This window comes from Mycena indigotica (assembly GCF_014461135.1).
Source record: "Mycena indigotica strain 171206Taipei chromosome Unknown Mind.scaff0013, whole genome shotgun sequence".
Taxonomy (NCBI): domain Eukaryota; kingdom Fungi; phylum Basidiomycota; class Agaricomycetes; order Agaricales; family Mycenaceae; genus Mycena; species Mycena indigotica.
The window spans coordinates 926,210-951,273 of record NW_023503012.1 but is presented as its reverse complement, the minus strand read 5'-3'; the positions used below and the strand labels follow the sequence as shown (position 1 = coordinate 951,273).

Below are 25,064 nucleotides of genomic sequence, written 5' to 3'. Positions count from 1 at the left end.
TATTTCATACATGTTTTGAAATGAATACAACTTTTTGAAGATACATCTTGCCTTTTACATACAACTTTGAAAATTAGATACAACTTTTCACCCTGTGGACATGTACAAGTCAACCCTAAAGAGAACTTATCTGGCGACATGTTTTACTCTGGCTGGTGACATGTTTATACTTGATGACAACCCCCCCGAAGACATGTTCAACTTTAGGGCTCGTTCAGTAACGAGAAACCAGCGCGGTTTCTCGACAGAAACCAGTTTCTCAGCAGAAACTGAGCTTCTGAGCAGAATCAGTCACAGGTGGGTAACACTGTTCGGTTAGTCAGCCAACGAGTTAGCATCATAATATGCCGAGATTTGTCAATGTGACATTTATGTCACGAGCACTCTTTGCGTACTTTTGAGGAAGAAAAAATGCCCAAATACAAGTGTTATAGATTGAAATGCTACATTGGTAGCTTTGGAGTTCCATTTCACCAAGAGTTTCCCCCGTAACACTTGTTTTTTTGCTTGTCTTGGACACTCCGATGTACTCCGATTAAATCCGAAATGATGCGGTACTGATGGAAAATCAATCTGTGGACAGATCAACAATGGTTTCCAGCCCGCTGACAGTCACACTGTCGGTGCTCAGAAGCTCAGTTTCTGCTGAGAAACTGGTTTCTGTCGAGAAACCGCACTGGTTTCTCATTACCGAACGAGCCCTTACCAAGTCCAACTTTTCTGACTATTGACAACTTATAATGAGCAGACAACTTTTCCAGCAGCATCTTCAACTTTCTTAGATACAACTTGGTTTTTCATTTTGAGTACAACTTTTTTCAAGTACAACTTTCTTTCTGAGGTACAACTTTCTTAAGAGCTACTTCAACTTAGAATGCAACAACTTTGTAAATCACAACTTTCCAAGATATTTTTCAGGCAAGGTACAACTTTCATTCTTCCATCACTTGCCATCAGCGGCCATCAATGGCAATCAATTTTTTTAAAAAAAGTACTACATCACAATGTAAACTTGCTAGCCAACATAGGTAGAGTGAAGCATATTTAATCTGTTTCTCTGATCCACTGATGATATCGGATGATATCAGTGATGGCTGGCCAAAAAAGGTCTAAGTTGTGTCCAAATAAGCTGTATACAGAATTAAAGGTGTACTAAAAAAAAGTTGTCCAATTGGCTAGTTGTACCCCAAAAAAAGTTGTACTCAGAACAAGTTGTGCTTTGGAAAGTTGTATGCAATGACAGGTTGTCTTTGCCCAAGTTGGACTTGTCGCAGCCAGACTTGCCTCACCCAGGAAAAAGTTGTACCTGAATTAGGGCCAAAGATGTCTTATTAGAAGTTGTAGTTATCTTTGGCTAAATGAAAAGTTGTTTCTGGAAAAGTTGTGATTCTGAAAGTTGTACATGCTTCCAAGAAAGTTGCATCCCCTAAAGTTGTATATGCTCTCAAAAGAGTCGTCTCATGATGGAAAGTTGTACTCAGACAAGTTGTATATGTTATTGCTAAAGTTATATTTGACAAACATGTAGTTGTAGTCAATATGAAGTTGTACCATATTTTTTGTTGTATTTTTATGGGCAGTATACTGTATCAAAAGTTTTACAACAACTTTTCCCAAAAACAGTCAAAACTTAGGTACAACTTTGATTTTACCCAAAATTTAATAATACAACTTGTTTTTTTGGGTGCAACTTGGAACTTTTCATGTACAACTTCATAGCTGACAACTATTCCTCTCATTAGCAAGTTCACAGGAACATGCTGCAACTTAGAACTACTTGTTGCAACTTTTAACATGCAACTTGCAACTTGCAACTCAACATTTGCAATTTATAACTTACTTTTAGCAACTTATAATCTCTCATAATGCAACTTTCAAAAGGTATGATGCAACTTTTTAACTTGATTCTGGTGGAAGCATAAACTAGGAATTACTGGAAGAGGGTTTTAGATAACTATATATGGTAATCATTAAGTCATATCCAACAATCTAATCTATAATCACACTAATTTTAGGTTAATTTCCTAGTAATGGCTAGACTAGTTGTAGGCTAGTAGGCAATACTGTACTATTTCATTCAGTTTGTCAACCCCCCCTGCGTGAGATGTGCAACGAACCCAGCCTTTTGTCACACCTTCCCTATTAGGGAAATTCGGTCATAAGAAATTACCTTTTTTAGATGAATTTCAAGAAAATAGTACAGTAGCCTCTCTCTTGAATATCAGGCAAAATACACAAAAATATATCAAGTGCTTTTGGGGAAGCTATCTACCTCTTGAATATGCCTTAGTTATTAAAAAATGATTAAACAAATGAGCTTCTTCAAGTTTTACTCTAAGCTTCCACATTACTCTTCTTATCTTGGCTTAGACTCCTAGCTTGCTATTTTTTTTTATGAGTACAAGACTTACTGTAGTAATTAGACCACAAGTTCGCATAATGCGTAATCAGGCCAAAAAAACATAGCGTTAAAATTCCCCTAAAATCAAAAGAAAATTTTTTGGCCCTCTCGGGCATGAAAAAATTCAAAATTGATGAACTTATGGTCTAATTACTACAGTAGATTGGTTGCAGGATGAGATGTTCAAGTACAAAGGAGATTGCAGCCAACCACTGCAAAGTTGGTATTGGTTGTTTAAAAGATGCAGTTAAACACATTTAAAGTTGTAGTTATGGTAGACAGAAGTTGATAGCAAAAAAAAATTGAGGATGCAGTGATAGAAATAAAAGATGCAGCTAATAACTTGCAAGGTTGCCAGTATACTAAGGAAGTTGTTTTTGTTGTTTTGGAAGTTGCTTTCTCTTAAAACATATTGAAACTGATAAATCAAAGTTGTATTTAAAATAGGGCAGAAAAAAAGTTGAAAGTTGTAAAATACTTATGATACAGTATACTGCCCATATATTTTACCTAAGTTGTCTCTAATCTTTTTTTACAGTATGTCTCCCATAATATGGTAATTCACTCACTTCACAGTGCCCTTGCGTCGGGATTGATGCACTGGACTGTACTTTACACACAGTGGCATGGCAAGTTGATTTAAATTGTTACTATGTATATATATATGTTTATTTTAGTCTTAAAAATGGCACATGACAACTACAGACCCAGCACCAACAGCCGACAATACTCGCAAGTCGGGACGGTGACCTGTCACCCATCGGTTCGGCCCCCTCCCCCTCCTGCCATATAAAGTAATATGTTTCCACGATTCATGCCATGTGACCACTGATGTGATTAAAAAGTGGCGTAAAAATTCAATCTTTGTAAAGCTTTTTTTTTTTTCAAAAAACATACATATGTGTAGGTATATATATATAAAGGCATGTATGTACCTGGAACCTTAAAATACACCTACTAGTAGGCCATATCAACTGTTCCATATGTCCACCTCCCAACAATTACCTGATGATGAGCCTCTGATGGGGTGAGCTATCCAAGCTCATGGGCCAGAAGGTGTATAGGTAAGTATATAGGTAAGTGTATAGATATAACTCCTGGTACAACGGGTCTTGCCCTTGCGCGGCAGGCCAGAAAGCAGGGGATTTGACAAGAGACATCGAGGCAAATCGCACAAACAGACGACCAGGCTCCAAAGACGGGGGAACCATCTGCGAACCGAGTGGGGGCGAGAGCCCTGGATGATACAAGTTGGGGGACTCCATGAAGGGAAGCAAAAAGGAGGAATCCGGGTCTTATATGAGAGAACGAACATGTTCTATATCGAACTCGACAGAGGTGCGCAGCATAGCCTACTCGCAACCAATACGAACAAAGGACGTGCAACTGAATTGAAAAACGCCAACGCACCTCCGCAGGTGACCGCGGTGAAACACTTGATGGACAGGCAGAATCGATCTGCGGATGCCATAAGGCGACAGAAGCCGTGGGAGATTAAAACGCACAGCCGAAGCTAAGCTTAAGCTTATGGGCTGGATGGAATTTGTGATTGGAAGGACGAGCTAAAAGTCAAAGATCCCGAGAAACCGGGGCGACTGAGCCACACCAACTCGAGACAAGTCGTTCCTAGGAAGAGGGTGATGTCACGGATAAGACCCGGCCTATGCACCCCAGTAGGAGTAATGCACACGTGGGAAGCATGTGACCGAGAACGACGTGTTGAGCCGTCACCGAGCCCAACTCGACACCAGGGGACTGGGGAGGAGTGCTAGGAGGTTAGGAGTAGCGCCTGGCCTGCAAGGGATGTACGATTGTCCCCTCTGCGGCCAGGAATGGGGGCGAGGAGGAGCAGGAGAGGCTAGGGTGTCCGATCACCCCCTTGCGGGCCTGTGTATATAATGTGCGATAGTGTACCATGTACTCTATCGCTTAGATTGTCTGAAGAACTACCTTTCTCCATGCAAGGAGGTGCTAGCAACTCATTGGGCCCGACACGACCCGATTCGAACCTTCGACCACCGACAGCGACAAGGGACCGAGTTGACGGGCCCTTTCGGTTTTGATCTACCCCACTCACCGTACTTGCGGGCCCGATGATCCATCTGTTCTGTTCCAGGCGCGCGTTCTTAGGGAGAGGCCCTTGCACGGCCCGACCCACAGTCTGACAGAAAGGTGGGGGTGTGAGACAATGTCACCAATTATTACAAAACCAAAGTTGTGAATTTTGTTTAGATGAGCAACTTTTATTAAGTAGCCTATAGTGGCAGCTGAACTGTTATGCCAGCACTAGCTAATCTACAACTTTTATTAAGTAACATATAGTGGCAGCTTAAGAGATTTATATCTCTTAGCACTGACCCATCACTGGCTTAGGTATAACTGATGGCCCACTATCTCCATAGCTGCTTGAGCTAAATACATAAATCAAGCACTAGCAGGAAGGGTCTCAAAAGTACTATTCATGGATAAGATATTCTGATCATCATTATATGATATGATTACAATCGATCGATTGTTAACAAACAGGGCGAAAATACGGCTTCAGTTAATTCCCTGAGACCCTTGGTGCTATATATCTTAGGATAAAAATATGCCAGATAGGTAGGGGCACTAGTTTCTGGGAGTTGAACTATATCCCTACTAGTAGATATACTCAGATTTCACAGACTCACAAAGCCTATACCATGGTCAACCCATCATTTTTGGCATAGATGACACAAAGGTATAACTGATTATATTACAGGGTCCTACCAGACATCCAAATATCCTTATACATGTAAACCAGTTCTGCACTCAACCAAGAGGTGTCAGATCGCAGGAATCAGGACACGGGTGATAGTGTCACGGTTCAGGCCGGGCCACCGGGCCACGGGGCCATCTGGGCCTGTACCTCTGTGTACTCCTCAAAGCTCCCTATTCTTCCAACCCCTTCCCTTCACCCCTACAGGCCCAACACAGCGCCCATCCAATCCGCCCTGGGACCTGACGCCCATCCCATCCATCCCTAATATCCTAGCATATAAAAGCCGTACTTACAGGATGTAGTTGTTAGGCTAATATCGTCTATTCTCTGGGCTAAACCCCATCTTTCGTGCTCCTCAGACCCACTTGAAGTCAGACCACCCAATAACCTGATACGGCCCGAGCCTGATGCTGACAGATAGCCTGTCAATCAATATTATCCCTGGATATTGGTAGGCAGAGAGTGTACCGATTTTGCAAACATAACATGCCTTAAGCCTGAAGAAGGCCTATAGGCACTATAAAGTCCTGCACTGTCCTTTGGTATGAAAACAGCTGCTATTGTGATGTATATGCCCCATCCAATTCCATCAGCTGAGTAAAGGTAATTATATTTTATATGGAATTCCCTTAAAGGGCGGGCAGGTCAACCTCGGCAACCTATCACTCATCACTCATATGTTGATCTCTGAGATCTGACACCTCTTGCACTCAACCCATCTTGTGATGTTTACCTTTCTAGGCCAAAGCATTATTTTAATACAAATATATATTATTACTCTTTATCTGGTGTTCTATTACCTAAGCTAGTGCACTCATTTATATAATGTTTTTAATGTGGAACCATTTTTTATTGCCATCAGTACTTTTGATGGCTATATCACAATACATCATTTTTATCCAAATTAGGATTGTTATTGACACAGGCCTTCCCAACTATATACCGGGTCATCGGCCTGAAGAAAAGGAGTTTAAAGTATTATATATGTATTATTATCAATATTATAGGTATTATATAACCATTTATTCCATCATTGATGCTATATTGATCCAGACACCCTGAGGTGATTCTAGCTTAGATCACTATGTACACCTAGGCTAGGTACATTCAGTATCCTAGGCAATGTATTTCCTAGGTGCACCTATTAGGCCAGGAGGCTAATTCTTACAGCTATGGGTGATTGCAGACAGAGTATGTTACATGTTACATGGCCCAGACACTTGATTGAAATGATAGAGTATGATATGTACCAGTATTCATCATTACAATAGAGAATAATAAGATAATCTCATGACTGTATGCTTCCCACCCTTATTTGGGGATCCATCACTTGGGAGATTGGAGTGATAGGATATATGTTTTATATAGAGATAGATACATTGATCACATCAGATTCTATTGATTGATCACTGAGTATACAGTAGAACTCAGAAAAATATCACAAGTCGCAGAACTATTGGAGTAATATCAAGGCAATTATCATAGTACAAACCCACGAGCTCCTCTCTTCAGGTTAGAAGGATCGACCACATAAGTTGATCCTTTTAATATGTAAGGATATCTGGTATTAACAGCTGGCACACCTTTACAGGCCCTACACCCACCCCCAGAAACGAGTTGATTCCATCTCCAATTCTAGCTCCAGTTGCCCCAACACCCTCTTTGGCAACATTAACCTTGCCTTGAAAATCAGTCTTATAACTAAACCCTTTGTTCACCTTCAATTGGACCATTCCTCTACCTATTTTGAATAATTCCTATGATAATTGAATCAGATACTTAATCTGGTTCCAAGGACAATATATTGACTGGTCAGTATTGTCAAGTGCTGTGCAGAACAGAGGGGTTTTCTACTATAGCTAACAAGCCAGTAGCTGCCTGACATGAATGAACACAAGACCAACCGGATCGGAGCGGACAAGGTCCGTGAGCGGAGTGAAGTCCGGTTGAAGGATAAGAGAGAGAGAGAAGAGTTATCAGAGTTGTTCCGCACAGAGGAGGAGTGCAAATAACGTTTATAATCAAGCTAAAGTACCATAGCTACTTTAGCTGTTTAAATACTAATAGTAAGTAGAAAGGGAAGACCATAAGTAAGTACAAGGTACGGAGTGCATATGGAAAGTAACAAACATAAGGATATACAGAGATATAAGTAACAAGGCGAAAGACATAGAGAGTACAAGGTCGCCGGAGGGACCGGATTGGATTGGGCCGGAGCCCGGCAGACCGTGAACAGCCCACGGGCTGCGGCTCTTGACAGATGCACGGATGTGACAAGTATATAGTTTAGCATCTTCCTAGTGTGCAGAGGTAAGGTCAAGGACTGGCTATATTTTCTGTTTGGCCGAAATTTCTTGTACTTATCCTATTACCCAATTAGAGAATGAGGAAAATTTTGAAAAACTTCCTATTTGCAACACTTTGGACCAAAAAATCTGTAACTCACTGAAATATTTTGGCCAAAAAATCTGATGTGACCATGACCAGCAGAATTGAATGAAATGGGTCAGTATAACCATATCAACCTGCAAATCATCTGTTGGTATATATGTCTGGAGTTACACAACTAATATGCAGATCAATGTACTGTACTATTTATCCTCCCTAGGAAACCTGTAACCTTGGCCGCCACTTTCTATTACTAGGTCCTACCAGGTCTATACCAAGGAGTTTGAACTCTTTAGCCCAGCGTACCCACCAACTTCTGGCAATGTCTCTCCTGCACATATTTAAATCAGATACTACAAACAGATTTAGAAAGAAAACACTAACTCATGTGTGGGCCATTCCAAGCAATCAAATGATATTTCATGAAGATTGGGAATCATGATCTCTGCAGTAGGCTTGAATAAAGAAAAGAATTCATCCCATTTGCCAAATAATATGTTGCTTTTCCCTGGATTACTGAAATCCTTGAATCAGTGCAACTGGAAAGGAGTATAAACCCACTAGGTAGGCCATTTTCCTATGCCAATAGTGAGCCGGGTTAAACTGTCACAAGGAAGTGTTGCATTCAGGAATGTGGATAATGGAGGTAGTTTATACTTAGAGATCAATATTAATATATGAAAGTTATGTTCACATGCCTTGGGGATCAGTGTCAAAGTTGCTAAATTGGGGCATAAATTCAGCAAGTTGCTGTCAATTAGCTCCAACTCTTGCAGTTGCACTAAGAGGTTGACCACCTTATTTCCATGGATAGTAAGCATGGGAGTCCAATCAATATCATATAATGGTTTGGATGTGTATAACTCCAATGTATGGAGCATAGGCAGGCTGAAACATTGAGTTCAACAAATTTAAAGAAACCGTGGATAAACATACTGTATATGCTCCAGCACTGATAGCAGGGTAGGATGAACAGAGCACAAAATGAGAGTCCTCAGATGTGGAAAAGCATCTTGGGGATAGCCCTCATTTAGTGAGAACACAATAGGACCACCAAATTCGAGATATGTGAGCACACTGAGCTGTGCTAAGACATCTGGTGGAAGAAGCAACTTCTCTGCTTCAGAACGTTTTGTTATGACATGTAGGGCTGTAAGTGTATGTCCTGTCTTGATAATCAATTTATAAAGAGTGTCTGGTGTAATTGATCTGTGGGTGACAAATGACTTGATGCCTACCCACTCATCCCCATCCATGGCCTCTGAGAAGCCTTGGATAGAATGAGTATCACGGATAACAACATGAGCACGGAAGTGGGAAATCCCAATATTCTATCCAGAATGTCAGTATAATATTGCTATCTTTAACTGATTCCTCACATGAAAAGATTTAGATACCAGAAGGAGTGATGTACTGGGTCTAATCCACATGACTTCAAGTTGATAGAAAGGATCCACATAGGCTTGCTCTGCACGTTCTGGGCATTGCATTGCAAAATAGAGAATGTGTGACCAGATAGATTCCTGGATATCCGGTGGGGAGTTCTGCAGTGGGGTAAAAGCAAAGTCATTGGTAGACATAAGTGGAAGTTCACTGAAAATAATTTAGTGCTTATTTCAGTACTTGGAAGACTGCAGACCTATTCTGCTCTGTGAATCTAAACAAAGACTGGAGGCTAGGGTTTGGAGCATGAAGCTCAGCAGGTGCTGATCTGACAGTGACACTTTGCAAAGGACACCTCTGTAATTCTTGATAAAGTGGCCCAGCACATCTAATGTCAGGGACAACGAGGTGTTCCAGGTGGCCAGCAGCAGCTACAGCATGTATGAACATGAGCGAAAAGCTTGTTATCCTAGCATCATCCATTATATGCAACATGGTCTGGAACACCATAAATATCAGTCTCAACTGGTTGAAATAATGATAAACACCACAAGGAATGCCATCCTTTAATTGCTGTCACTAATGCATCCATGAGAGCTTTGATCATCTTGTTTCTACGCCCGGAATAGTTGAAATCCACCAGCAGCCGGTGAGGGTTAATAAGCTGGAGACCACGGCAAAGTCCCCCACTGGTATCTGGTGTCACAATATCGAATGTAAGACAAAGATCAGTAAGTTTGGTGGAATGTTTCAAGATCTTGAATGTTGATTCTCCATACCCGCCCTCAAGGCGAAGCTTCCTGATCAAGTCCCCAAGTGTCTTGTCCCCAGGCTTGGTCTTCTGACTATTGTCCTTAGTCAGTGCTGCTGCCAGTGCTTGGGCTTGGGCCTTTGAGCGGATGACCACAACATGGTAGAGGAGTGGGGTGCCAATTTGGTGCCAGGTCTTGCAGACAGCCAGGTAGGCAGAGCTTGAGTTCTCAAACCGTGCAAAGGTTGAGAAGTCAGATGAGGAGAAGTCACTATCGGGCACAAAGAGTGCAAGGGTAAGGATCTCCAGAATGATTTCGTTGGGGACATCCTGGCTGTTTAAGAGCCGCATAGGGTCGTAGTGAGCAGAGGCTGAAGAAAAAAGTGGGGGGAAGGAAAGGAACACAGCTGACATTGTCTGCGCACTGGCTGTTATTTCATTCTTCGACAAGGAACTATTGTTCCTCTTTTTGATTCGACAGCTCACACGCCAGGCTTCTTTGACCGAGGATGTGGGTTGATAATCAAAGAAAACAAGAACAATGTTCTTGGTACTGTCGTCGTCATGGCACGAGAACAAGGGATTCAGTGGCGTTGTCAAAGTCAGTTTATTTGAACAAAGACTCTTATTGTTCTAAATTAGGCTCGAACTCAAGGCAACCACGCGCGCATGAGCTTCCCACGGATCCACAGTTGTTACTTCTCTTGCACACGCCGCCTAGCTCTATCGGCCGCCCATCGCCGTCATCGTCCTGGCCATGCGCCCGGCGTTCCAGCCTTCCGAGTCGTCGACATGGGTCGCCAAGAACATCTGCTCGCTCGCCCTGATCCGGATCGGCGCAGACTTCGAAGTGAGATGCTGCAGTCGAGCCGGCAGACCCAGCGGCTATCGGGCGCGAGCATCTTGTTGCTGTGGACATCCCTGAGTTGACTCCCTGTGGCTCGTCAGCGAAGAGAGAACAACACCTGCCAGACCGAACGTGTGCCCGACAAGCCGTGCGGAATGCAAACTTGAACCCATCGCCGCAAGTACCGCACAGTTATCCATCAGAGGACTTCGATGTAGCAATGAGTGAGGAGCGAGTTACCCAGGGATGGTCCCGCGGCGCGCCGACGTATCTTGAGTCTCGACGAAAAGCCTATCGGCTATCGCCGGGCGGCGGGCGGCGGGCGCTCGACCGGGGTATCCGTGTTTGGAGATAATGAGCGCGGGGCTCCGAGGGAAAGAGAAAGGAGCATGGTCAGACACCTTGTGGTCAGCACAGGCTGCTGATTATCCGCGATGCTCTGGAGTCTGCCCAATGGCACGGTCTCGGTGCACCCATGCCCCTCACGAGTACTTTATCCGCCGAGCCAGGCGCGCTGTCAGCCTGTGATTTCCGAGCTGTCAGCCCGATATATGGAGAACGAGCAACAACACACCTCTAGACGGACTAGACCAGCGCATGAAGCACGGCGGCGGCAGCCGCAGCGGAGGCGGAGGCGGAGCTTCAGATGGTCGTCTCCACGACCACGCCCGCGTCCCGTCCCGACGTCCTCTAGAAAGAGGAAGGAGCGCCATGCCATGGCATTGCGTCAGCACGTTTTTTTTCCGCATTTTGCGGCCACCGCAGTCGCGTGCAATCTAAGAGTCGACAGACTACTAGTAGCAGGGATCGTCGACTCTGGGCGCGGCGCACAGACTCCCGGTCGGCGGAAAGTCGCTGTCTGGCGGGCACAGGTGGGTGCAGCGAGCAAAGCGGCGTCTCGTGTGACACTGATCGGTCAGGGCGCTCCGACCGGCCGACAGCCGGTGATTGGATTGAAGGCACGTGAAGCTGTCGGTGGATTGGTCTCACAGGTACGAATCGGAGCGCTGCGGCGAGGGGAGACTTGTTCGAGTTGCAACCTTTAGACACCACTTCTGCACTTGAAGGCCGCAGTTCGGTTACCGGGGTTATGTAGTGCTGATTCGCTGAAGCTGATGCGACACGTCTCACCCCCGGGCCGGCTGCGGGGCACGCGATGCACGGGGTTCGAATCCGCGGCTTGTCGTGTAAGTTCAAATTTGTCTAAAAATGCCTTTTGCTTAGACAGCGCAACCTAATGTTCTTTTGGTAGGGCTGACGCGTTACTGTTGGGATCACTTAGCCTGCTCGCGAGGAGTAGAGCAGGGCTCAGAATAGCCAGCGGAGGTTGGGTGGACGATGGACCCTGAGCACGAGGCGCGACCCTGAAAGCTTAAGTCAAGAAGCAGAGTCACGACGGTCACACCGGCACCGAACTTGCGTCTTACCACCAGGCGAAGCGAGAGACGACGACGATGAACAACCAGCCGCCCTCGGTGACGAACGCGCGCGCGAACGCCGCGCAATTCTCATATTACCCGCCGCCGCCCACGCCGTACACCTACCCCGGCCTCGCTGAGCTCACCGGCAACACGAGCACGGACGCCTTCCTGCGCCAGATGGTCTCGTACTTCCCGCCCCAATCGCAATCCGCGGCGGCACCGGCGCCGGCGCCTGCCCCCGGGCTCGCCGGCGGAACGTCTGCTCCGGTCCCACGTGCACCCGGGCCATGGCTGGCAGGCGGGCCTCAGGCTGCGGGGGGACAGTGGACTCCACGGGCGACCGAGCTCCTCCAGCAGCTCCGCGGCCTGAGCGCACAAGCCGCGCGACCGACATACTTCCCGCCGCCGCCGCCGCCGCCTCAGCCAGCACCAGCGCCAGCGCCGCCGACCGACTACCAGGCATGGCAGACCGCCGCTGACCTAATGCCCGCACCCGCGTTAACGGCATCATCAACCTCGCCCACAGCTGCGCCCGGGCCGGTCCTCGCCGACGCCATCGACCTGCTCCACCAGATCCGCTCCGAGCAGCAGAAGCGCGCGCTGGCCGACGCCGCGGAGCTCGCCGCGCGCACCGCGGAGCTGCTCGCCATCCGCCGGCTACGCAGGCGCGACTCGCTGCGGCCGAGCGGGAGCGCGACGCCGAACGCGCGGAGAGGAGAAGCTGCGCCGCGAGCTCGCCGCCGCTACTGATCGTCGTGTTGGGAATCCGTGGGGCGTGTTAAGTATGGCGCAGGAGCCTCCGGCGGCGAATAGCCTCAAACGCGCTAACGACTTAGAGGGCTCGGACGGCGCCGCTGCCGGGCCGGGCGGCGTGGACGGGCCCGGGGACCCAGAACACAAGCGCGCAAAGATGGAGCCGGCAGAGGGGAGTGTGAGCATTTCCTCCTCAAAACCGTAGTCGCGATGTGTCCCACCCTGTCCGAGTCAGGAAAACAATTTGATGTCCGATGCACTGGAGTGAACTGAGCCACAAGACATACTTACACCCTGAGGATTCAGAAGAAAACGGGAGGATTTTTGAAAATTTTAATGAGGGTAATAATTGGCCAAAAAAGGGAAACCTTTATTTGTTGGGCAAAAAGATTCAAAAAGACCCAAGAAATAGAATAGCAATCTTGTCAGAAAAAAAATAGTCAATATTATAATACAAAAAGGCTCCTTGTGACCAAAAAAGTTCTATTTTTCCACCCTGCAGGCAAGCTTTTTTTGCCACATTCTGGGAAGCTTTTTTGCTATCCACTTGATCTTTTTCAACTTTTTTTTCTACTCAATAAAGATAGTCTTTTTTGGCATATTATTACCTTTATTAAAATTTTTAAAAATGGTCCAGTTTTCTTTGGAATCCTCAGGGTGTTAGTAACCCTGGCCCTCCAACTTGGCGCACGTGTGTACGTCACCTCCTCCTCACCCGCGAAGCTTGCGCGCACTGTTAGCGGTATCGGGAAGGACGGACGCGCGGTGATGCGCGGTCCCTCATGTGATTGCGGCCGGCCGGAGCCCGGGTTAGGGCAGTGCCGGAGAAGCGCTATAAGTAGCAGCGTCAGCGTGCCTGTAGGGCACACTTTTATCTCCACCTACGTTCCCTTTGTACCCTTGGGTAGTGGTCAAGCTATTCGTCTGTTGGCACTCGATTGGGAGCGTGCGGCGTGGTCTATCAGCGCCGATTTCTGACACACACTGCGGCAAAGTGGGCCATGGGGCTCGGAAAGCTGCTTGCCCAAGACGGCATGACTGGCGGGGTCACCATGGTGATTGACGGCGTGGGAAGCGAGATTATGCAGGGTGTGCATGTGGTGTGTTATGGTAGGCATATGGTATGTTATGGTATGACGGATATGAAGACGCTGCGGATCACAATGATGATGTGCGAGGTCATATGCAACCAGCAGCTCATTGGTGCACCGTTCTCCCATTCAAGTTCTCCACACACATCTGATTTTGATTGCTTCAGAGTATGGCTGTGAACATCATGTTCAAACTGTTCATCATGAAATTTGAAATAACTTTTGAATGCACCGCAACCTAGAAGATCTATATCTTGAAAAGAAAGTACTTACTAAGTGCCCTGTATAAGAGAGGGGCAAAACAGACAGCAGAAAGTGTCAGCGTTGGGCTTGGGCCGTATTGGGACGTCGGGTGGTCCGACTTCGAGTGGGTCTGAGGAGCACGAAGATGGGGTTTAAGCCCGGAGAATAGATGATATTAGCCTAGTGACTACATCCTGTAAGTACGGTTCTTATACACTAAGATATTAGGGATGGATCAGATGGGCACTAGGTCCCAGGGTGGATCGGATGGGCGCTGCGTAGGGCCCGCAGGGGTGAAGGGAAGGGGTTGGAAGGACGAGGAGCGTTGAGGAGTATGGCAGTTGTGCGGGCCCATGCAGGCCCGATCGGACCCGAACGCCCTGTGGCGGCCCGACCTGAACTGTGACAGAAAGTTGGTTGTCAAGCTTCAGGCTGAGTTTTGTAGGATATAATAATATGTCTTGAATAACTAAAAACAATGTCTAACTGGCATAAATGATTACAGCTCATGTGAGATCTAAGGCAAGCATTCCCATAAGTCCAACAACCTGAGATTCAAGTTCGGCAGAAGCATATAAGTTCAGTAACTGTGGAACTATTCCTGAGGATGCTGCCAGCTGAACTGAGTGGATTGTAGAGGGCCTGGCAGCCAGGAAAAGTGGCACCAGGTAAGCAGTCTCAGGCTGCTGAAGTAATCCTTCCCAGGTATTTTCAGACAACAACAATGCTTGATAATTATCTAAGGAGCAGTTTTAGAGTATATCAAGGAAACTTTGGCTTTTAACCTTGTCCAGAGAAATACACTATCAGCTGAATAACATGTTGGACAACTGTTGCTCTTTTGTCATTCAATAATGTTGTTATGAGCTTAAGGCTGGATGCAGGTAAATTAAATTCACTGTATAAAGTAAGTGACATGTAGTTCTTGATATGTATGCAGTACTTACTGGGGGATATTCTGGACAAGTTTCATATACTCTGTATATAAATGTTCTGGTCCTGTTGCCAGGCCAGAAAGTACATGATCTATAATGATTCCAAGGACAGTAGTGCTTCCTGACCCTATACCAGCACATTATATTAGTAGTATAACTAGCTATTGTGAGTGCCCACTTACCACGAGAAAGTATGATCTGAATGACTTTTAAAATCTGACTATCTATATGGGTACCATTCAGTCGTCCAAAGAGATAGAGGAGTGCATCAGATGAGAGGAGGGTCTGTTTGCCAGCATCTATAACAATATTAGAGTACTTTTTTGGTAGCAGACAGTTCCTGTACCAAAGTCAGAGAGTATTTTTATGCAATCAATGGCAATATCATGAAAGGCTGCATCTGTCTCAGTCACAAATTCACATATGCGCTTGAAGGCCGAGAGAGTCAAAAAGTTTGCAGTTTGATCTTGAGTTTGAGGTTAATCAAGCTCTCAATATAATTATCAAGATCACAAAATGTACATACCCTGGGTTGCCACTGATCTGAGGGTCTTCAATGATGAGAAGGCTATGTTATGATCCTTGTGCTCTAATAGCTGGAAACATTTGCGGATGATTTGTGCTTGGCTCATTTTATCTGTCATATAAATAAATAATTTGTTGATTATTATAATATAGTGTGATTGACCTTTAGATGACATTGCCTTGATACAAGCTAGGGACCCCTCTTGTACTTGAAGATTGGAGTCATCCAATAGTATGAGTAGCTTGATATTTAGCTTATCAATAGGGAAATGATCAACATCTTTTTGATTTCTGAGTTTAGACTTCATCTATATAAGAAAGCTTACCTGATTCATAACATAAAGACAGAAGCTCCAAGCCTCCTAGTTTTCTTGACCTATCTGCACTCTCCAAGCAGTCCATAATGAACTTTATACTGTCTGCTTGGTGAAGGAAATTTTTCATTTGGTCTAAATATGTGATCTATATTACCTATCTGAATGTCATAGGAAGAAATTACCATTTTTCAAAGCTACTTTTGCAGCTTCAACCCACAGATCATATTCTGTGCGGTTTCCCAAGTTAGATATAGTATGCTCCAAGAATATTTGTTGAGTCCATCCAGTATTGGGCTGCTTTTTGTGTGGCTCATCACTTTGTGGAAATAGAGATTTCAGAACCTTGTCCATTGATTCAGATTCTCCCTTAGCTCCTAGTATCATTGCATCGATCATGTCAGTTGTGATAAGCACTTCATGATATTCCTCTGATCATCTTGGGTCATATATGATTATATGTGAAGATGAACATACCAATTTTCATAAGTTTTGGAATAGAATCCATTGCTGTTTGCTGAACATCAGAATATGTATCCTGAAGGCCCTGCTGTATCATATTAATAATGCTTTCTGTGTCTTTGATTTTGCTTCTAATGGAATCTGACTATGATGTCAGTCGGTAAGACCTAAAGATAGCTGAGGTGTATACCAATCAAAAGTAGGTCAACAACAGTTTTAATGATAGTTTTTCGAACATCATTATCTGAGTCTTCAATTGATATAGCTAGATTTTGAATAGTTTCAAACATAGCAATCTGTGTATTGTCCTTTTCTAAATGACAAACTAAGATGAACTTAAACATCATTACTATAATACATACCTTGTTGGAGAATAGCACCCATACAAGCCACAGCACCCATACGTACTCGCCAAGATGAGTCATTGAGATAATCTTTGACACCCACTATAGTTCTAAGTTCTCCAACATCACCATCTAAATAAATAAGCAAATCAGCACTTCTACTTATAGAAATGTTAAAGAAATTACCAAGAGCCCACAGATCTATCACTGTCCTAATTGCATGCATTTGTACTCCTCCCCGACTAGAGTCATTTGCCAGTGTTATAATATGGGAGAATATATCTGTAGCCTCCTGGTCTGTATATTCAGGCACTATTATATACTTAATATAATACTCAGCTGGACTGAAGTAGTTACCTTCTCTTTTCATTACCCTAACAAAGAATGTCATTGCTGACTGACAAACACTTGAATCTGTATCTGCTATGATTGCTTTTATCTGTTGGACATCTAATATTGGCTTGTGGGAATATATTCCTAGTACTTTATTAATTGATTGTTAGAGCCTGAAATCACTAAATACCTTTCTCTTCAGTAAAATTGAGACACTGAATCACTGCATATCGAACATCCTCATCTCCATCTATAAGAAGGCCAGTTAATGTTGACAATGGCAATAAATTTGCCAGGTCTTCAATAGATTGGGCTATAAAATTTTGTTCAGTATGATCAGTTAGATACAATCAATAAAACAATACCATGTTTGAATATTTGATGTATAAATTGGACAGCATCTCGTCTTGTAGACCAACTGATATCCTCAAGCTGTTTGATGAGAATTTCCACAATGACAGATTTTCCACAGAGCCTATACAGTGTGCTTTGCTCTATATATCTATTAGGAATATGCTTGGTATTCAAAATCACTGACCAGAGTCAAAAATTGCAACTATGACATCAACTCCACTATTCCCATGATTCTGTATAATCTTTGCAGTATTATCTTCAATTGTGGCGGTGGATATCTGAACTAAGAACTCTACAAGGCATGTAAGAACAGAGGAAGTACAAACGTAATTGAACACAGACGATCACTTAGCAGATGTCTAATTATCTTGACTGCATGTTGCAAATAGTACCCTGATCCCAAACAAGTATAAACTTCATTGTATGCAATGCTGAGAAGGTCTTGCTGAACATCTAGGCAGAAATAAGTATATACACATTCCTGTTGAGTCATGAAATTATACTTGTGTCATTAAAAGTCTTCAGTGCTGCAATAATTAACTCCTCTATCTCGCTATCCACAGTTCTGGCAGTTTTGAAGAAATAGGATAATGAATCTTTGTTGATAGTACTCCACCTCATGCCTAATAATATTTAGCAACTAAGCTAATCATTGTATCTTGAATATTACCATAGGTGTAAACTGAGCTGATACAGCTAACAGCCAACCTTCTCTTATCATTGAGGCTAACAGCTGGATTGGCATTTTCATCTGGTTGATCAACATCAAGCAGAGAAATCAGTTGTTTTTCAAGCTCTGTGCCGAGAAGCAGTCTACATATTCCCCCTATGATAAAATATTAGAGTATGCTATGATATTCAAATATTAACTATCTTACCCCGTTCAAGAAGTTTTTGGATAATCTCTGTGACCTGCTCTCTATTAGAGTGATAGATCCCAGCAAGGACAATGATTCTGGCATTTTCTGTAGTGCACACTAGATTAAAGAATTCATCTGTAGCAAATCAGTTTTATATAAGATGTTAAAGATAATCACCACAGACCATGAATATCTGAGAATTTAATAATACATTCAAGTGCTAAAGCTGCACTCTCAAAAACAGTTGTCTGAACCAACTGGAGAAGGCTTTGGAGAAGGTCTGGCAGTGGCACATCAGTGGAGAAGGTTGCTATTTGGTTGAGTTAGACATTAGAGACTATATTAAAAGACTACTGACCATCAGTTATTAGAAGCTTGACTATAGCCTGCTGCACAGATGATGAGTGACTATGTGTAAGAACATTGAATAATATTGATGACAGTTCTTTTGTCTGAGTGTCATTCAAATCCCTAATGTTAGATGCCTGCAGAAGTTGCAATACTGAAAGCTGTATGGTGTCATTGGGGGAGTGAAGGAGTTGAGGGAGATATTGCAATAGCTTTTGTGAAAAAGCTGTTTTGCCTAAATGCACTAATGTGAGTAAATCAAATTACTAAACAATTCAAACAAACCTTCAAGTGTTAACCATTTGAGTATTTGTTCTGCCTGACGCTCTAGTTTTGGCTTTCCTAACTCTTGCATCCATTTAGGTATTGTCCGCTGCTCCAGTGACCAGTTACTATAGGCTAGCCGAGTGAACAAATAGCGTAAACATTTCTCAGAGCATGTGCGGGCCATATAGGGAATTTGCACAGAGAATAATTGGGCATTTTGCTTGACCAACTCCTTTCCACTTAAAAAGTAGATAATTGCAGCTTTAAGACACATTGCTGGAGCTTGAACCTGCAATGGAAGCCAGGCAATATGTACCAAGGGTCCAACACCAATTACAAGTCTTTTGAGAGCATCTCTTGCAGCTGATGATGCAGGAGCTTCCTCAGGAGCTGTCTGGACCAAATGGAGCAGTGCATACAGCAGATGCTGTAGTGAGTCAGAGGAAGGCTTTGTTCCTGCTGGTACATCAGCAATCTCATCAATCAGCTGGGTAGAAAGCATGGCTGTGGTTGTTCCATGATAAAGTTCATGCTGGACAGATTTGCTGAATGGTAGTCCAGCAATTGCTCTGATTGTTGCCTGTGTTGTTTCCAGAGGTACTGGCTGGGCAAGCAGCCAGGCCAAAGCCTGAGCTTTCCGTGCATCATCCTCTTCTGGAGAGGCAAGTAGTTTGATGGTCCGGGGCTTGAGACCTAGGACATAGCGCTGCAGAAGGCCAGACAGTGGTGTCCTATATGGGGAATCTGGATAGATGGCAGAGAAGACAATATTTCCCACATAAAGTATGGCTACTATGGATGTCAAGGCCAATGTCAGAATGCCAATGCTTTTGTCATCCTGGAAAAGGATGATGACAAGCCCAGCACCAAAGAGGAAAAATGCCACATGGAGAAAGAAGGGGAGAGACTGGACAAATGCTGCAAAGTGCCAGCGCTGAATGCCCCTCAGACGGCGGCAATGAGCAGAAGCATTGCTCCAGCTAGACCCTGAGAGTTTTGCTAGCTGGGTGACCCATGATTTTGCAGCACTGGCACCTAGAGCACTGAGAAGACTGAATGTCAGGCTTGTGAACCACAGAGCATTGACAAAGCGGGTTGAGGGTGTAGGGCTAAAAGGCTCTGTAGGGGGAATGATACTGGAGGCATTGGCCTGAACCTGTATCAAGTTTTTCAGCAGAGTATTGGTAACACTTTGCAGGTCTTCCTCTAGGCCTCTTCTGACTTCAATCAAGAAGGCTGAAAGAATTGCAGAGAATAAGCCTGCCTACACACCCTCCTTGTAAATAGTGCAGGATTAACAAATAAAGACTTACAAAAATGAGGAGGGAGTCTAAATCACTATTGAAAGTCTCGGCCAGTGATTTATCAAAGTTCTGAGCAATATCCATGTACAATTTCCAGATTTGGGCATGCTCACGGCATGACCGCCGGAATGGACTATTATCAGCTAAAAAAGAGCATGAATATTCAGGATTTATCTTGTATTTATGCTTACCATCTGGTAAACCCACAGCAAGGTATGCCAAACTTGCAGTTGTGCCCACTAAGCTACTGACAGCTGCACCAGCATCTAAAGGGGGTAGTAACTACCATGGCAGGGTTTATTAATAGTATTTTTTCTCTTTCCCAGGGCATGAAAATACCCACCTCGTTCCAATGAGCCTGATCTGGCCGATGCGGCCGACTTCCTAGATAGATCTTGTGAATGTGTCCCAGTGTCATCAAAAACAATGCACACCTTCGGAGTCGTCAATTGCAAGGGACTGAAATGCAAGGTTTGCTGTTGCGCCGACCAAGGAAGCGACGCTCGGCCCGACAGGCAGGCGAAGCTGCATGCTTCGATTACCCGGTGTAGATATCAAGATTGAGTTATAAACACACCGCTTTCTCCTCCGTCTGTGGTCTGGCGCCGGGGCGCAACAGCGGGTCCGCCGCATCTCTGACTTTCAGCCAGATCAGGATGCGGTTCCAGAGCCCCGCATGGAGCTGTCTGAGGCGGCCGCTGGGGTTACGGTGGGCAGCGGCCCCGTTTGCAGTCGTGGTCCCAGGCTGCGATTCCATGTCCGGCGTGGGCGGACGCTAACACGACCATGAGCATGGGAGAATTGAAACAAAATAAGTGCATTTGGCGCACCTGAACGGAGATGGTGGGCGGAGGAGCAAGGGTGCTAGCAGCTTCAGGTTGTGCCATTCGATTCACAGTCTCCGTGGTGGGGAGAAACAAGAAGCGTGCGCAGGTCTGCAGACTGGCGATCGGACCCCCGCGGCCACGGCGCTAAGGCGTGTCAGTGATAGCGAGCTTAGCGCTGGGGAAGAGTGGCCGATTGACAGTGTTCTGGCAGTCGGCATGTGCCGGCGCGCGGAAGACGGGCGCCTATCGTGCGTCATTATGGCCATTCTTGGAAGTCGCACCCCGAAACTATGGTCGGGAGAGACACTCAGCCTGAGACTGTTTCGCCGATACACGCAGCAGGGTCCATTTTTGTGTGTGTTGACCAGGATTTCAGCCATTGATTTGCAAATCGTCCTTCCATTGCGGCGAGAAAGGGATTTCGCGGAGTCGCGTCATCAAGAACGGGCACGCTGGCTCGCAAGCATGACGGGAATCCTGAACGTTTGCAACCGGACTGAAGGCATCTTGTTAATGTCTTCTGTACTGCCCTTCGACGCCTCGACAAGTGCAGATGCATTGACGCTAGCCGCTCGGGGAATGGATGAAGTTCGTGGCAGCAACAATGGGGCGCGGTGGACATAAGCATACTTGTCGGACCCGACTCGGAGGCAAATACTGCCAAACGGCACCTCCCAGTGTCAGCCGGCGGCGCACTGTAACATTGTCTCTAGTTGCCGCCATCCACAGCATCGCATCAGGGAAGGGTCTTGACAATAATGTGTGGTCTTTTCTACACACTGTTAACCCATGCACAAAGAATTCGAGATGCAAGCAAGCACTAGCAAAGTTTGGGCCTGCGGTCGTCAGACATCATGCGCAGTCCGAATCCGAGGGTATTGCATAACTTATTCCGCTATTGTAACACAAGTCCTGGAAATAATCATGTCAGCATCCACTTGGGCACAACAAGCGAAAACGAGCGCACCGTTAGTCAGTACATACGTGCCCGCTGCCCGCGGACCGGAGTTAGCCACGCTACTCGAGCTTCTCCAGCGCCTCCAGCCGCGCCAACACGACGTCCTTGCTCGTCTCCTCGATCTCCCCCACGAGGAACACCTCGTCCAGTATCGCATACACCTGCGGTCCGTCATCCGCCCAAGTACGCCCACAACAAAAGTAGACGCACCTTGTAGAAATTGAAAACGAGATCCAGCTCGCACACGTTGTCGAAGAACGTGTCTGTGACCGGGCCCATCAGCGCGCAAAGCGGACATCAGCGCGCAAAGCGGAGGATGACGGCCATTGAGACGCACCGAGGACCTCGACAAAGAAGCGGATCGCCTCGAGGTGGGCGAGCTCGTTGTCGTTCGCGTCGACGCAGACGCAAAAGAAGAGCCCCGCGTACCGCCGGTACACGATCTTGTAGTTCCGGAACTGGTGGCGGTGAGCCATGAGCCGTGAGCAGAGGCAGGCGAGGTATGGAAAAAAGGCAAGCTGAGGGACGGCGGGGAGGTGGAAATGCGGGGGAAGAAGAAAATAAAGTTGGCACAGGCACGCACCTCGACAAAGTTGCTCTGGTACTTCTGGTCACGCGGCGCAACGAGTCGGTGTACCTCGCCCCTCAACCTGACCTGCACACCCATTCCCGCTCTGCATTAGTCCGTGCCTGTCGCTGACCGTGTCGTCGAAGCGCACCTTCTCGTCGTCGTCATATGGCACATACCATTTCGACAGCCGCGTCTTGCCCTGCCGGTTCTGCGGGGGTCAGCGGTTGAAATCCAAGGGCGGAGAAGGACGGGACGGACCTGGACGAGGATGAAGCGGATCATGGAGGAGGTGGCCGAGGAATAAAAAGGAAAAGAGTGTGATGTGTGACTTCAGACAGTGATCCGGCGCTCATGTGGCTTGATTTCAAGGGAAAGAATGTAAGTACTTAGGCGAATTCACTCCCTGATACAATGAAGCATACAATCCCAAGCAAACTCAGCGTCAGAAGCCCACCCACACTCACCCCACACCCCCGCCGCAGCATCACTTTGCAAAAATCTAGAAGACAACTTTTGTTTCAGGACACACCCAGGGCTCGAACCCACGGCACCCCGTCCACCGCAACTGTGCCAGACGTGACTCCTCATGCAATTAAGCATACAATCCCCAGCGCTATAAGCCCACCCACACTCACCCCACTCCCGATCCGCACCCCCGCCGCGGAATTCTGGCTATCCCCATTCGCGTTCGTGTTCTGCCCACCGGGAAGCAGCGACGTCGCTGCGGGTAGCACCGAACCGGAGTACGTGAGCAGCCCGGGGCCGCCGCCCGCCGCCAGGGTTGTTCCGCCGGCGCTGGAGCCCGCGTTGGGACTACCATTGTTGGTGCGGGAAGGCTGCGCCGGCGGCGCGCCGGGATCAGGCTGGCCCTGTGTCGGCGGGTCAGCCGGCGGTTGCGGAGCGGGCCCTGGCCCGGGCTCACCCGGCGGAGGGGTGCTGACCTTGGTTGTTGTCTGGGCTGGTTGCTGTTGCTGTTGTTGCTGCTGCTGGGCGGCATCCTTCGGGAAGACATACCCCGCGACCCACTCGTATTTGTATCCGAGTCCCACAGCCTGATCGCGCTCGGCGGGGTCGGCGGTGTAGAAGTGGTCCTTGCCGTCGCCGCCGAGGTAAAGCCGGTACAGCGGGACCGCGCCGCACTGCGCAGACGGGTACACGTAGAGTGAGGCGTCTTCGTAGACGTACCCGCCGGTCTGTGTGGCCTTGTCGCCCTCAGACTTGTCGGTTGTGTAGAGATGGTCAACTGTGGGAGGCTATGTGTGAGTGGAAGAAAGAGGAAAAATGGCGACACACTTGCAACCCCGCTCCACAAGCGATACAGCTTCACGCTCCCCGGGACCTGCGTCGTGAACACCAGCGCGCGCACTCCCTCCTGCGTCCACCCGTTGTTTGCGTTGTACTCGCCCAAATCGGCCTGCGAAATACCTAAGTGGGCGGAAAGAACGCGAAAAGAATTCGCTCACCGTGTACATGTGGTCGTACCCAGCCGTCTTGTACTTGCGGTAGAGCGGAGTCAGCGGGGCCGGAGCACGCACGGGCCTGGAAGCGGTTGAGCGCCATTTGACGATCACGGAGGAGAGAACTCGCCTGAAATGACAGCGAGAACAGGGCCCACGCCAGCAGGACAATGTCGGCGGGCACCATGGAAGCAAGAAGAGGGAAGAGGAGTCGCCACACGCTTTGCGCAGGATTTCTGCGTTGCTCGCCGCGCGCGCGGCGCCCGCGCCCATCGTCTCGTTGTCGTTCGGAGCGGGAGGCAAAAAATGTGCTGATGTAATGACAGATGACGTGTGATCATAACTAGCACGCACGGTTCTATGATTTCCTAAGAGGAATGTGTCTTTCAAGGTTTTTATATCTGTAGTGTTCAGAAATATGAAAATGTCATTCAACACGAGCCTTGCACTATGTTACATATTTATGCTGATCTATCATAGGTCTCAAGTACAGAGAATTGAATTGGATACTTGATATGATAATAGTGGTTAGTAGATTTCTGGTGTGCAGAGGTCAGATCAAAGAATGGCTATATTTTAGTGTCTTATGGGGCCAGATGAACAATATAATTATATGAATCTGTAAATTATCTGTTGGCATATGTGGGTTGAGATACACAACTGATACTTGCAGATCAATGTACTATACTGTTCATCCTCCTTAGGGACCCTATAACCTTGGCCGCCACTTCCTATTATCAAGTCCTAGCAGATCTACACCAAGGAGTTTAAACTGCCCAGCCCAGCGTACCCACCAACTCCTGGCAATGTCTCTCCTACACAGATATAAATTAGATACTGCTTAAAGATTCAGGAAGCAAATACTAACTCATGTGTGGGCCATTCCAGGCAATCAAATGTTATTATATGAAGGTTGGGAATCATCATCTCAGCAGTGGGCATGAATGAAGCAAAAAATTCATCCCATTGGCCAATTAGTTTGTTACTTCTCCCATGGTTACTGAAATCTTTGAGTTGGTGCAACTGAATAGAAAGGGTATCAACCTACTTAATAGGCCAGTAACCCATGTAAATATTGATATGAGTCAAACTTTCACAAGGAAGTGTTGCATTCAGTATTGTGGATGGTGGAGGTAGTTTATCCTATACTTAGGGATTAATATTGATATATGAAAGTGATATTA

The 25,064-nt window shown here is 46.3% G+C and overlaps 4 protein-coding genes across 4 annotated transcripts; 1 reads left to right on the top strand and 3 right to left on the bottom strand.

Moving 5' to 3' along the window:
• Window positions 1-11,931: 11,931 nt before the first annotated feature.
• On the top strand, window positions 11,932-12,684 carry MIND_01269600 (uncharacterized protein; the record flags this gene model as incomplete). The annotated part of the gene is made up of 1 exon (XM_037369174.1): window positions 11,932-12,684. The coding sequence occupies exon 1, from the start codon at window positions 11,968-11,970 to the stop codon at window positions 12,682-12,684; it is 717 nt and encodes a 238-aa protein (XP_037214380.1). The 5' UTR covers window positions 11,932-11,967.
• A 3,740-nt stretch (window positions 12,685-16,424) lies between these two features.
• MIND_01269500 (uncharacterized protein) lies at window positions 16,425-20,954 on the bottom strand (the record flags this gene model as incomplete). Its single annotated transcript, XM_037369173.1, has 20 exons — window positions 16,425-16,570; window positions 16,620-16,733; window positions 16,788-16,913; window positions 16,959-17,078; window positions 17,125-17,247; window positions 17,300-17,428; window positions 17,473-17,580; window positions 17,631-17,741; window positions 17,792-17,911; window positions 17,959-18,114; window positions 18,167-18,283; window positions 18,333-18,458; window positions 18,507-18,731; window positions 18,782-20,027; window positions 20,077-20,210; window positions 20,259-20,349; window positions 20,411-20,451; window positions 20,502-20,592; window positions 20,645-20,842; window positions 20,898-20,954. 20 exons carry the CDS (start codon window positions 20,952-20,954, stop codon window positions 16,425-16,427), a joined length of 3,579 nt encoding a protein of 1,192 aa, XP_037214379.1.
• Window positions 20,955-21,911: 957 nt separating this feature from the next.
• On the bottom strand, window positions 21,912-22,705 carry MIND_01269400 (AP complex subunit sigma; the record flags this gene model as incomplete). The annotated part of the gene is made up of 5 exons (XM_037369172.1): window positions 21,912-22,013; window positions 22,063-22,115; window positions 22,190-22,459; window positions 22,508-22,631; window positions 22,682-22,705. The coding sequence occupies 5 exons, from the start codon at window positions 22,703-22,705 to the stop codon at window positions 21,912-21,914; spliced, it is 573 nt and encodes a 190-aa protein (XP_037214378.1).
• Window positions 22,706-23,007: 302 nt separating this feature from the next.
• Window positions 23,008-24,162, bottom strand: MIND_01269300 (uncharacterized protein; the record flags this gene model as incomplete). The annotated part of the gene is made up of 5 exons (XM_037369171.1): window positions 24,011-24,162; window positions 23,887-23,962; window positions 23,717-23,837; window positions 23,365-23,666; window positions 23,008-23,292 (listed from the first exon to the last, which is right to left on the bottom strand). Exons 1-5 carry the CDS (start codon window positions 24,151-24,153, stop codon window positions 23,008-23,010), a joined length of 927 nt encoding a protein of 308 aa, XP_037214377.1. The 5' UTR covers window positions 24,154-24,162.
• Window positions 24,163-25,064: the final 902 nt, after the last annotated feature.